At 42.5% G+C, this 14023-nt stretch overlaps 1 protein-coding gene across 1 annotated transcript in view; it reads right to left on the bottom strand.

The window, feature by feature from the left end:
• Positions 1-14023, bottom strand: part of ACP3 (acid phosphatase 3) — a 108950-nt gene that overhangs the window by 76457 nt on the left and 18470 nt on the right. Inside the window, exon 2 of the mRNA XM_069730084.1 lies at positions 13074-13169. Coding sequence (XP_069586185.1) covers positions 13074-13169 — 96 coding nt within the window. The remainder of the gene's footprint in view (positions 1-13073; positions 13170-14023) is intronic.

The following is a 14023-nucleotide window of genomic DNA, read 5'->3' as shown; positions in this document are numbered from 1 at the left end:
TGTGATCCACCTTGAGATGGTTCTACTCCTTCATTGGAGTCCAACTGTGTTTAATTAAACTGATAGGACTTGAATTGGAAAGGCACACACCTGCCACTGCTGGCATAACCTCAGATGAACTCGAGCGTGGGAATTTTTCTGAATATTTTCTCACGCTTCAGTTCATCTGAGGTTCTACCAGCAGGGGGCACAGCACCACAAGTCTAGGTAGCTATGTTCCCCTGCTTTCCATTCATTCCCCAGTTTTTACAGGCAGGGGCGGCTGCGTTAGCAGGCTCCTGCTTGTAAAATTATTTAACCCCTTCAGATGGATTTACAGCGTGGGACAAGACTGAACGACGGAAGGTATGGGATATTGTTGATTTTTTATTTTAACTTTGCTTCAGATGACAAGGGTCTTCAACTGGATTGAGAGTATAATAAACTATTACAACACCCAGTGTCTTTATTTCAATAAAATACTTTTTTTCCTAATGTGTGTGTGTTTTATTAACCATTTACTACTATTGGATTAATAATGGATAGATGTCTTATTGACGCGTCTCCATTATTAACCTGGCTTAATGTCACCTTACAATAGCAAGGTGACATTAACCCTCTATTACCCCATATCCCACCGCTACACGGGAGTGGGAAGAGAGAGGCTAAGTGCCAGAATAGGCGCATCTTTCAAATGTGCCTTTTCTGGGGTGGCTGAGGGCAGATGTTTTTAGCCAGGGGGGGGGGGGGGTCCTATAACCATGGTCCCTCTCTAGGCTATTAATATCTGCCCTCAGTCACTGGCTTTCCGACTCTGGTGGAGAAAATTGCGCAGGAGCCCACGCCAATTTTTTCCGTGATTTAACACTTTATTTTAATAGCTAGAGCCCCCAAAGTTTGCACACAGACACTTGGAACATTATTAGTGAGGAATATGTTAAAAAATAAGGGATATGAAATGGTTTACTGTATGTAAACTATGTCTCATATCCTGTCGGGTTTGGGAAGGAGATAGCAAAAGCCTGCAATTGAATTACCGGCTTTTAAGCTATCTAGCGCTGTATCAAATATAGATATATATATATATATATATATATATAAATATCTATATTTGATACAGCGCTAGATATATGTGTGTCTCACTGACATAAATACAGTTATATGAAAAAGTTTGGGCACCCCTATTAATCTTAAGCTTAATGTTTTATAAAATTTTTTTTTTTGCAACAGCTATTTCAGTTTCATATATCTAATAACTGTTGGACACAGTAATGTTTCTGCCTTGAAATGAGATTTATTGTACTAACAGAAAATGTGCAATCTGCATTCAAACAAAATTTGACAGGTGCATAAGTATGGGCACCCCACCAGAAAAGTGACATTAATATTTAGTAGATCCTCCTTTTGCAAAAATAACAGCCTCTAGTCGCTTCCTGTAGCTTTTAATGAGTTCCTGGATCCTGGATGAAGGTATTTTTGACCATTCCTCTTTACAAAACAATTCCAGTTCAGTTAAGTTTGATGGTCGCCGTGCATGGACAGTCCTCTTCAAATGATCCCACAGATGTTCAATGATATTCAGGTCTGGGGACTGGATGGCCATTCCAGAACAGTGTAATTGATCCTCTGCATGAATGCCTGAGTAGATTTGGAGCGGTGTTTTGGATCATTGTCTTGCTGAAAGAGCCATCCCCTGCGTAGCTTCAACTTTTTCACTGATTCATGAACATTATTGTCAAGAATCTGCTGATACTGAGAGGAATCCATGCGTCCCTCAACTTTAACAAGATTCCCGGTGCCGGCATTGGCCACACAGCCCCAAAGCATGATGGAACCTCCACCAAATTTTACTGTGGGTAGCAAGTGTTTTTCTTGGAATGCTGTGTTTATTGGCCGCCATGCATAACGCCTTTTTGTATGACCAAATAACTCAATCTTGGTTTCATCAGTCCACAGGACCTTCTTTCAAAAAGAAATTGGCTTCTCCAAATGTGCTTTTGCATACCTCAGCCGACTCTGTTTGTGGTGTGCTTGCAGAAACGGCTTCTTTCGCATCACTCTCCCATACAGCTTCTCCTTGTGCAAAGTACATTGTATAGTTGACCAATGCACAGTGACACCATCTGCAGCAAGTTGATGCTGCAGCTCTCTGGAGGTGGTCTGAGGATTGTCCTTGACTAATCTCACCATTCTTCTCTGCCTTTCTGATGTTTTTCTTGGCCTGCCACATCTGGCCTTAACAAGAACTGTACCTGTGTTCTTCCATTTCCTTACTATGTTCCTCACAGTGGAAATTGACAGGTTAAATCTCTGAGACAGCTTTTTGTATCCTTCCCCTGAACAAGTATGTTGAATAATCTTTGTTTTCAGATCATTAGACAGTTGTTTTGAGGAGCCCATGATGCCACTCTTCAGAGGAGATTCAAACAGGAGAACAACTTGCAAGCGGCCACTTTAAGTAGCTTTTCTCATGATTGCATACACCTGGTTATGAAGTTCAAAGCTCAATCAGGTTAGAAAACCAAATAAAGTACTTTAGTAAGTCAGTAAAAAGTAGGTAGGAGTATTTAAAACAAGAAAATGATAAGGGTGCCCATACTTATGCACCTGTCAAATTTTGCTTGAATGCAGATTGCACATTTTCTGTTAGGACAATAAACCTCATTTCAAGGCAGAAACATTACTGTGTTTTCTATAGAACACCGGTGCGTATTTCTCGCAAGTCAAACTGTTGGTCTGTGTGTTCTCGCCCCATTGACTTTCATTGGCGGATTTTTTGCCCAATACGCTGACAAACGCAGCATGCTGCGATTTTCTACGCCTGTAAAATACGGCACAGAAATATACGGCAGATAGGAGCTGCCCCATAGAGAATCATTGGTCCGTGTGCAATGCATAGTTTTTGTGCCTTTCATACGTCCGTAAAACTCGCTAGTGTGACCGCGGCCTAACCCTAACGGGAAAATGGAAATAAATACATTTTTTTATTTTATTATTTTTCCGTAACTAAGTGGGTGATAAAGGGGGAATTTGATTTACTATTTATAGTGGATTTTTATATCGGGTTTTTATATTTGGCAGCTGTTTATTGCACAAAAATAATTTTTTCATCACCACATTTTGAGAGCAGTAAATTTTTCCATGTTTTGGCCCACAGAGTCATGTGAGATCTTGTTCTTTGCGGGACAAGTTGATGTTTTTATTGGTACCATTTTCGGGCACATGACATTTTTTGATCGCTTTTAATTCTGATTTTTGTTAGGAGGAATGAACAAAAACCAGCAATTCATGAATTTCTTTTGGGGGGGGGCATTTATACCGTTCTGCGTGTGGTAAAATTGATAAGGCAGTTTTATTCTTCGGGTCAGTACGATTACAGCGATACCTCATTTATATAATTTATTTATGTTTAACGCTTTTTTACAATGAAAGCTATTTTATATAAAAAATAATTGCTTTTGCATCGCTTTATTCTGAGAGCTATAATATTTTTATGTTTTTGCTGATGATTCTGTATTGTGGCTCGTTTTTTGCGGGACAAGATGACACTTTCAGCGGTACCATGTTTATTTATATACGTATTTTTGATTGCGTGCAAATCCACTTTTTGTTTGACGGTATGATGATAAAGCATTATTTTATAGGTCGGATCATTACAGACGCACGCAATACTAAATATGTGTACTCTTATTGTTTTTTATTTACATAAAGAAATGTATTTATTGGAACAATATTTATTTATTTTTTTTCTTTCGGAATTTAAAAAAATATATTTTTACACAGTATAATATTTTTTTTCTAACTTTTGACATTGTCCAGGGTGGGACATCACTGTATAAATTCAAATCGCTGATCTGACACTTTGCACAGCACTGTGTCAGATCAGCGATCTGACAGGCAGTGAAGGAGGCTTCTCAGTCCTGCTCTCAGCAGGCACTGAGAAGCCACCTCCCTACAGGACTCAGAAGGACCCTGTGGCCATCTTGGATCCGGGGGTCTGCAGGCAGGGAGAGTCTCAGAACAACGTGATCACATCGTGTTGTTCTGAGGGTCTGAGGGAAGCATGCAGGGAGCCCCCTCCCTGTGCGATGCTTCTCTATGCCACGGAACACTGCAATCTTGTTTGATTGCAGTGTTTCGGGGGTTAAAGTGCCGGGAGCGGTCCGTTACCGCTCCTGGCACTTAGTACTGGGTGTCAGCTGTAATAATCAGCTGACACCCATCCGCGATCGGCCGTGCTCCCCCCGTGAGCGCGGCTGATCGCATGTGACGTACTATTCCGTCCATGGGAATAAGGGCCCAGGCCACATGGACAGAACAGTATGTCGGATGGCAGAAAGGGATTAATGAGAAAAAAAAGAACTTTTTTGAATTTCCCAAATGGCTGCAATGAAACAAAGAGTGAAAAATTTAAGTGGGTATGAATAATTTCCGTATCCACTGTAGCCCCCTATATACCATATGAGCCTGCATATAGCCCTCTATATACCGTATGAGCCAACACACAGCCCCTATATATAATATGAGCCCCCACACAGTCCCCTACATACAGTATGAGTGCTGATATAGGCTCTCTATACACAACATGAGCCTCTACATAGCCTCCTACTTATAGTATGAGCTCCTACATAGCCTCTTACATACAGTATGAGCCCCCACATAGCCTCTTGCATAGAGTATGAGCCTCACATAGCCTCTGTGTACAGTATTAGTATCAAGAGGAGACCGCCGGATGGGCACTTACCATCGGTTTCCTGGAGTCCTGATGGGAAGAGACCGGAGCCTGGGACAGCCTAATACAGCTGTACAGGATCTGGGCGAGATGACAGTGTTACTGTGGGGCTGCTGAGAGGAGAGCACCAACTGGTAAGTGTACTGTCAGGACCTGTGGCACGTGACCGCAGGTCAGAGGGGAAGGAGGCGGGGCCTTACCCGCTGCTCCCGGGAATGAGCGTGGACACTACTGAGACCCTGGGGCCGAGGAGAGGAGGCTACCAGACACGAGGGAAGAAACGGAGTGTAGAAGGGAGACGTAATCCAAGACAAGCCGAGGTCAGTAACACAGAAAGGCAAACTCAGTACACAAGAGGCAGGCTAATAGAGAGAAGTCAGGGTCGTAGCAGGAGTCAGATTACCAGAGAAGCAGATGCACAGAACAGGATCAGAAAGACAAAACCACAATGGGGGACAGTACCGGGTCAAAACAATACAAGCAAGCTATAGCACAGGCACAAGGCGCAGGCACACAGGGGTCATCACTCAGAGCCAAGGCAAAAATATAACCAACAAAGCAGGTCCCAGAAAGAAGCTATAAAAAGCCTCCAGAAAACCAAAAGGAGGCTATCCGGTTTTAACCCTGAGCACTCCAAACTGAATGTATCCAGCAAACCATGACAATCAGCCCCCGCATAGTTTCCTATATACAGTACGAGCTCCAACATAGCCTCCTACATACACTTTGAGTCCCCACATAGCATCCTAAATATAGTATGAGCCCCATACAGCCTCCTATATACAGTATGAGTTCCCACATAGTCCATAGCTTCATATATAATAATAATTTTATTTCTATAGCGCCAACATATTCCGCAGCACTTTACATTTTAGAGGGGACTTGTACAGACAATAGACATTACAGCATAACAATAAACACATAGATCAAAATGGATACCAAAAGGAATGTGGGCCCTGCTCGCATATACAGTATGAGCCTCAACATTGCCTCTCTATATACACTGTGAGCCACCACATAGCCTCCTATATACAGTGGGTACGGAAAGTATTCATACCCCTTTAAATTTTTCACTCTTTCTTTCATTGCAGCTACTTTGTAAATTCAAAAAGTTCTTTTTTTTCTCATTAATGTACATTCTGCACCCCAACTTAACTGAAAAAAAAGAAATGTATTAATTTTTGCAAATTTATTAAAAATGAAAAACTGAAATATTACATGGTCATAAGTATTCAGACCCTTTGCTCAGTATTGAGTAGAAGCACCCTTTTGAGCTAGTACAGCCATGAATCTTCTTGGGAATGAGGCAACATGTTTTTCACACCTGGAGGATCCTCTGCCATTCTTCCTTGTAGATCCTCTCCAGTTCCGTCAGGTTGGATGGTGAACGTTGGTGGACAGCCATTTTCATGTCTCTCCAGAGATGCTCAATTGAGTTTAGGTCAGGGTTCTGGCTGGGCCAGTCAAAAATGGTCACAGAGTTGTTCTGAAGCCACTCCTTGGTTATTTTAGCTGTGTGCTTAGGGTCATTGTCTTGTTGGAAGGTGAACTTTTGGCCAAGTCTGAGGTCCAGAGAACTCTGGAAAAAGTTTTCATCCAGGATATCTCTGTACTTGGCCACATTCATGTTTCCATCAATGGCAACCAGTCATCCTGTCCCTGCAGCTGAAAAACACCAACATATCATCATGCTGCCACCACAATGTTTCACTTCTGGGATTGTATTGGGCAGGTGATGAGCAGTGCCTGGTTTTCTCCACACATACAGCTTAGAATTATCACCAAAAAGGTCTATCTTCATCTCATCAGACCAGAGAATCTTATTTCTCATAGTCTGGGAGTCTTTCATGTGTTTTTTTAGCAAACTCTGTGCAGGCTTTCATATGTCTTGCACAGGAGAGGAGAGGAGAGGAGAGGCTTCCGTCGGGCCAATCTGCCATAAAGGCCAGACTAGTGGAGGGCTGCAAAGATAGTTGACTTTGTGGAACTTTCTCCCATCTCCCTACTGCATCTCGAGCTCAGCGACAGAGATCTTGGGGTTCTACTTTACCTCTCTCACCAATGCTCTTCTCTCACGATTGCTCAGTTTGGCTGGATGGCCAGGTCTAGGAAGACTTCTGGTGGTCCAAAACTTCTTCCTGTAATGTACTGCTGCAGTGCAATATAGTGCAACCTCCACCAGGGTGTGCTGGTGAAGGAAAAGAGGTTGTACACACAGCGCAGCAACACTGAACAACAACACAGGTGCCACAGGTAATGAAAGAGAAGTCAGACAAGCCAATGTCATACACTGAGAGGTCAGCGCAGTACACAGGGGAAGTCAGAGGAATAGTCAGGGACAAACAAGAAGTCAGAGCCTACTGGGAATGTTGTAACCAAAACGTGAGCTGTAAGAAGAAGTCGGGATACAAGCCACAATCCTGAGTCGAAACCAGTCGGGAAGCATGGTATCAAAGACAGAAAACAAGGGGCAAAGTCCAGAAATCAGATTGAGTCATACACGGGTGCAGGCAGTCAGAGGAACAAGGATCACTAATGGGAGTACAGGTCAGGGGCTCCAGTCGGGAGGCTTGAACTATACCTGACACTGGCCCACAAACTGCAGAGGACTGAAATAGCTCAGCCAGCTCCATAACGAGGCAGAGGGGATTAACTCCCGCCTGACCAGTCCAGAGACAAGACAGCTGAAAACAAACTCAGGACTGGACCATGACACTTCCATTTAAGGATTTTTGAGGCCACTGTGCTCTTAGGAACCTTGAGTACTGAAGAAATTCTGATGTAACCTTGGCCAGATCTGGGCCTTGCCACAATTCTGTCTCTGAGCTCCTTGGCCAGTTCCTTTGACCTCATGAGTCTTATTTGGTCTGACATGCACTGTGAGCTGTGAAGTCTTATATAGACAGGTGTGTGCCTTTCCAAATCAAGTTCTGTCAGCTTAATTAAACACAGCTGGACTGAAAGAGTAGAACCATCTCAAGGAGGATCACATGGAAATGGACAGCATGTGACTTAAATATGAGTGTCTGAGCAAAGGGTCTGAATACTTATGACCATGTGATATTTCAGTTTTTCTTTTTTATTAAATTTGCAAAAATGGCTACATTTCTGGTTTTTTTCAGTTAAGATGGGGTGCAGAGTGTACATTAATGTGAAACAAAATTACATTTTTTTAATTTTTCCAAATGGCTGCAATGAAGCAAGGAGTAAAAAATTTAAAGCGGTCTGAATACTTTCGGTATCCACTGTACATGCAAACATGTCAGACGCATATGAAAAAACTCCACATACTCACCTCGCTCCTGTTTTCCCGGTTTCTTCACACAGCAGATGGAATGTCATGATGTAGTTGTGTCACGTGTTGATTGGTGGAAGAAGGAGCTGGTGGCACCATCCTCCATCGGGAAGTAGTTGGTGGTTGAGGGCATGGTGCGATCCATGGGCTACTGTTTTCAGCCCTTCAGCTGTCTTGGCCCAAAGAAGCAACATTCATCCCTCCGGCTGTTCAACCTGTGAGTCGCTCTTTGCCCAATTCTGTTATAATACATTGTGAAGATGGCAGAAAGATGATGAAGCTAAGAACTAAAGCCTCGTGCACATGTTTAGTATTTGGTGATTTTTTTTACCTCAGTATTTGTAAGCCAAAACCAGTAGTGGAACTATCAAAAGAAAAGTATAATAGAAACATGTCACCACTTCTGCATTTTTTACCCACTCCTGGTTTTGTCTTACAAATACTGAGGTAAAAAACTCACCAAAGATTCAATGTGTGGATGTGTCCTTACACATGTTTTAAAACAGAGTTATGCCTGGTATTTTCTCAAAGATAAGGACTTTCCATATTCCCTCCTTCAAGTACACCTGCTTGTTTGTTGAAACACTACACAATGGAGCACCCTCTACTTTCCTTTTTCTTCTAGATTCCATCAAATTGCATCTGAGAAAATTAATTGGTAATCTCGAAGTCCTGGACCTACAAAAGGGATGTAGCTTATGCTCAGCCGAATTAAAAGTGGCATATTGATGGGGTCCAGGAATCTGCGGTTTATTAATAATAATAATAATAATAATAATAATAATAAAATATAAGGGAACCTAGCAAAACATGTATAGATCTCTTGCAGGGACACCACACATTACGTTACGTTATATATTCATCAAAGTAAGGACACATTCACACGTTCAGTATTTGGTCAGTGTAACAACCCTGCCAGCATCACTGCATGGCCTCCAATCCCCCACCTGCCTTACACTTACTCACTGCTCTAAGCCATGCTGTGAGTTCTGTCTTCTGCCGGCTCCATGTTTTGTACCTCATGTCTCCTGTCTGCTCTTTGCATTCTTCCTGGCTGTGTGCATAGGGCGTCAATGCCGACACTTCCTGAGTCTTATGGAGATAGTGGGCACCTTCCTAAGGTGTCCCCAGCCTAATGCCATGCAGCCTCAGGTACTTAAGACATCCCCACTCCTAGGGTAGGGCCTGAGCAACATACTCTGTCAGTCTCTACTTTGCTGCTTTGTTTCCAGGTCCTGTCCTGTCTCTGCCTTCTTTGAGGGCTGCATACCCAGATCTGTTTCTGTGCTTTGTATGTTCCATCTCTGCCTTCTCTGGGGGCTGCATACCCAGATCTGTTTCCGTGCCTGTATGTTCCATCTCTGCCTTCTCTGGGGGCTGCATACCCAGATCTGTTTCCGTGCCTGTATGTTCCATCTCTGCCTTCTCTGGGGGCTGCATACCCAGATCTGTTTCCGTGCCTGTATGTTCTGTCTCTGCCTTCTCTGGGGGCTGCATACCCAGATCTGTTTCTGTGCTTTGTATGTTTTGTTTCTGCCTCCCTGAGGGCTGCAAATTCAGGCCTGTGTCCTTGCCCAGTACCTGTTCCCGTGTCCGTTCTTGTCTGTACTGTGTACTACTCTTGTTTCATGTTCCTGCACCTGACCTAGTCTGAACTCAGTCCTATACCTGTGTCTACTTGTAATCTTGTCTATAGCCTTCCCTACCCTGCTGGGTATATCCTTGTGCTCCTCTCTCTGTGTTTACTTCTGCTCTGCTCGCCGCACCCTGCGTCTTATCTCTGCTCTCAGTTCTGCTTCTTGCAGCTCTGTTCTGCTCTCAGCTCTGCTCTGCACCTGGCTCCGCTCACTTGCGGTTCTGTTCTGCTCTCGGCTCCTCTCTGCACCTTGCTCCGCTCACTTGCGGTTCCGTCCTGCTCTTGCTCCGTGCCCTGCGGTTCCGTTCTGCTCCCGCTCCGTTCCTTGCGGTTCTTCCCGGCTCTGCCCCTACTCCAGAGGAACCCGTTACTGATAGCCACACATATTTTGACCATAGTTCATTTAAGGCATGGTGTTTTTCTATTCTAGTAACCCGTTACTGATAGCCACACATATTTTGACCATAGTTCATTTAAGGCATTGATTAAAAGCCCAGTGTTGGTCATACATACTGCACAGGTGATTGCACCTTTTTCTGCAGCCTTATTTGGCTACAGCTGATTACTTGGTTACACTACTATACTTTGGAGCCAAATGGTTTAGTTGTGGTTTTATGCACTGTCATTGCATACACCCTTTGCTATAATTGCACTTTATCATCTAGTTTATATAATCTTTGTGTTGTTATTTATATATTTTTATAGATTGCTTATTTTGCACATTGTTCTTTGTGCACTTATAATTATATGTTCTATCACATAGACTTTAGATAGGACAGTTGCTTCCCATATACCATCTCTGGGATTTTTTTACCACACTTCTATTTTACATTTGGGGCTTTTTATATAAAAAATTCTTTTTACTTTTTATTTTTTAATTCATCTTGGTCACTTTATGTGGTAATTTTTTGACATATATTATTTTATTATGTGGCTATTTTTAGTGGTTGCTCCTACCTTTATATAAACAAATATTATATTTATTATTTTTTGGGGGGTCAGTCCGTTACAATATTCCATCTTTTATTATATACATATATTGTTTTTATGGTTTTTTATTGTTAAATAATTCCCTTTGTTTTTTGTGCGCACAAATTATGTATTGTTAAAATATTAAATATATTCAATTGCCAGTCATATATAATAAAGGCATTTTATATCTATTCTCTGTCTGGTGTTTTACCTGGTACTAGTCTATATCTTGGTTGTGGGTGTCCTTGTCCTTGAATAGTGGTTTCGGTCCACATTCTTTTCTTCCACAGAGCACTGGTCACTTTTATTAAATTCCACAAGGGTATATTGCCATTATGGCACAGATATAAGTATATAGTGTTGTGGTGTATCTGTGGTTGTGTTTAATTAACTGTTCCCATATATCACTCATACTTGTCTGTGTTCTTGTCCTCCCTGAATCTGTCCCTTCTCCTCCAGTGTGTACAGGTCCCTACCTGTCTCCATATACTACGCATACCTGTCTATGCTCCTGTCTAACTCGTACCGGTTCCAGTCCCATTGGCTGTGCCCGCCTGTCATGCCAGAGTGCCAGCTGTGCCCGCCTGTCGTGCCAGAGTGCCATCCATGCCTGCCTGCCATGCTAGAGTGCCAGCAGTGCCCGCCTGTCATGCCTGTGTCTGAGCCTTGCCTGCCTGTCATGCCAGTGTCTCAGCCATGCCCGCCTGTCGTGACAGTGACTGTGCTGTGCCTGCCTGCTGTGCCAGTATCTGAGCCGTAACTGCCTGTCGTGCCAGTGTCTGAGCCGTGCCAGTGTCTGAGCTGTGCCCGCATGACGTGCCAGTGTCTGAGCCATGCCCGCCTGTCGTGCCAGTGTCTGAGCCATGCCCGCCTGTCGTGCCAGTGTCTGATCCGTGCCCGCCTGTCCTGCCAGTGTCTGAGCTGTGCCCGCCTGTCTGTGAGTGTTCCGTTCCCCAGTGGGATCAGCAGCCACAGCCAGACTCCACCCTGGAGTGGTACCTGGCAGCTACCTGCCGCACAAGCCTGACCTCACCATCAGAGGCTCCAATGAACACCAAGGAAGCTGCTTAGTCACGCCCCTTCCTGGGAAGACTGGTTTGCGGCACAGTGGGGCCACACCAGTCTGGGCGCGAGCATTACAGTCAGTATATTACATCAGTAGTTATAAGCAAAAACCTGGAGTAAAACAATCAGAGGAAAAGTGTAATAGAAACACGTCACCACTTCAGTATTTTTCATCAACTCCTGGTTTTTGCTTACAAATACTGATGGAAAATGCTGACCAAATACTGAACATGTGTACGTGGCCTAAGAGCTGCTCCCCAGTCACATTTTCTATCATATGACAGCTTACATCTCACCTTACAATATCATTTACTGTATATTGTTCACATGGTATTTTCTTTTGTATACAAATTCCTCACCTTTTAGGTCTCATTCAGGTTAATGCATTATCGGACTGTGTGCCATTCATGTGTAAACAGCACACAAAACATTATGAGTAACTTGGCTACTTTGAATGATCATTTTTCAACAAGTACTGAGTGATCGTGTAAAAAAAAAAAAGAAAGACATAACTCTTTTCCGTTTTTCAGAAGGAAATGCCCTTGTAGAACTCAGTGGATGCATAACTCCTCCCAGATAAAACACTGACATACTACACCAGCGGATCCATAGAAAAATAAATTATCGTTGTGGAAGGAAAAAATGGCCATGGGATTTTATAATTGCATACTGTAATAATAGACATTCAGAATGCTATGCAGATAAAAAATCGGATGTTTCTTACACTAGTCTAACCTTGGCCACATTGTTGAAAACGGGAAAAATATTGTTCAATATGTCACAAAAAGCTGAGGTCAATGAGAGCTGAAAATGAGAGGTTGAATACTAATTAGTGATCATAGCATTAGGTCTCATTCAGGCGTCAGTCATTTTTCTCTTGTGTAAAAACAGACCAGATTTCATCAGTATTTGCTCAGTGTTTCTGTTTTTGTTATAAGTGTTTTATCAGCGAAAATTCTCATATACCCCCCAAAACAGAAAAACTTAAAATTTTCTCCTATCCACTGCAATGCTAAAAATATGGAGCACATGGATTGCGCATGGATTCTTCATGTGCTGTCAGTGATGCTTGTGCCGGTAATTTTGAGCCATGACTCTGTTCAAAAACGTACATGTCTGTGTGATTTTTTTTTTACAAGTGTGAGAAAAAAAAAACGGACTTATGAATTGCTTCATAGTCTATAATTAGTACGAGTTCTATCTGTGAAAAACGGAGAGAACATGTATGTGAAAAGCGAACATTTAAATGAGGCTTTAGGCTGTAATGTCGCATGTTCTTGAACTATGGATAGAAAACCTTTCAGTTCTATGTTTTAGAAATCAATATTAAATTTTTAATTTATCTTCAAAAATATTGCCACTTAAAATGAGTAAAGTATGGTAGTTTATTATACCTCAGTGAGTTGCCCAAAGCCATCAGGCCAGGAGTCTTCTTGATATTTGTCCTTAGGATATGTCTCAATTGGACTTCTATCACCATGACGGAAGACCTGTGAAATAATATGTAATCATTAAACATATAGAGTAATTCTAATGATGAGTAATCGAGGCACCGCTGTGCTCTGCTTTACGGCCGGCGCTGACACAGTCAGTGCGGGAAGCTGACGCCGGGGGACATGACAGACATCGGAATGTGAGTATGTACTGTTTTTTTTTTTTTTTAAACTTTTACAATGGTAACCAGGGTAAATATCCCTGCGGCCCTGCGCTTAGTAACCCGATATTTACCCTGGTTACCAGTGAACACATCGCTGGATCGGCATCACACACACCGATCCAGCGATGACAGCGAGTGATCAGCGACCAAAAAAAGGTCCTGATCATTCCCCAGCCACCAACGATCTCCCAGCAGGGGCCTGATCGTTGGTCGCTGTCACACATAACGAGATCATTAGCGGGATCGTTGCTATGTCAAAAAGCGTGACGTTGCAACGATATCGTTAACGAAATCGTTATGTGTGAAGGTACCTTTAGTGCAGATCTTACAGAATGTCTGTTATCTCTTATTGAGTAATTGTTTTTTTAAGGAAGTTTTACTGCCTTTGGGGAGAGGACTGGTAGTTTGAGATTAGATAGGGAACAATTTGAAAAAAAATTTCTGTTGAGTTAGGTTTTTGAGCTGATTTAATCTAAAATTGGCATGCTGATTCCAAAAATGTAGTCAGTTTTTTTCTAGCACGTCAAGTTTTTCCTACACAACTTACCTGCCAGCACAATTGCACTGATATCTGTAATAAGACTTGTTATCTGATTACAATTCGACTCATATAGAGCTACGTGGCAACTTGTAAGAGTAGTCACAACTTTGTCATGCCTATTTCTTATATATTTCATTTTTTGTTCA

Source organism: Ranitomeya imitator, chromosome 6 (genome assembly GCF_032444005.1).
Source record: "Ranitomeya imitator isolate aRanImi1 chromosome 6, aRanImi1.pri, whole genome shotgun sequence".
Classification (NCBI taxonomy): domain Eukaryota; kingdom Metazoa; phylum Chordata; class Amphibia; order Anura; family Dendrobatidae; genus Ranitomeya; species Ranitomeya imitator.
The sequence above is the reverse complement of the archived record's forward strand: the minus strand, read 5'-3'. Positions and strand labels throughout refer to the sequence as shown.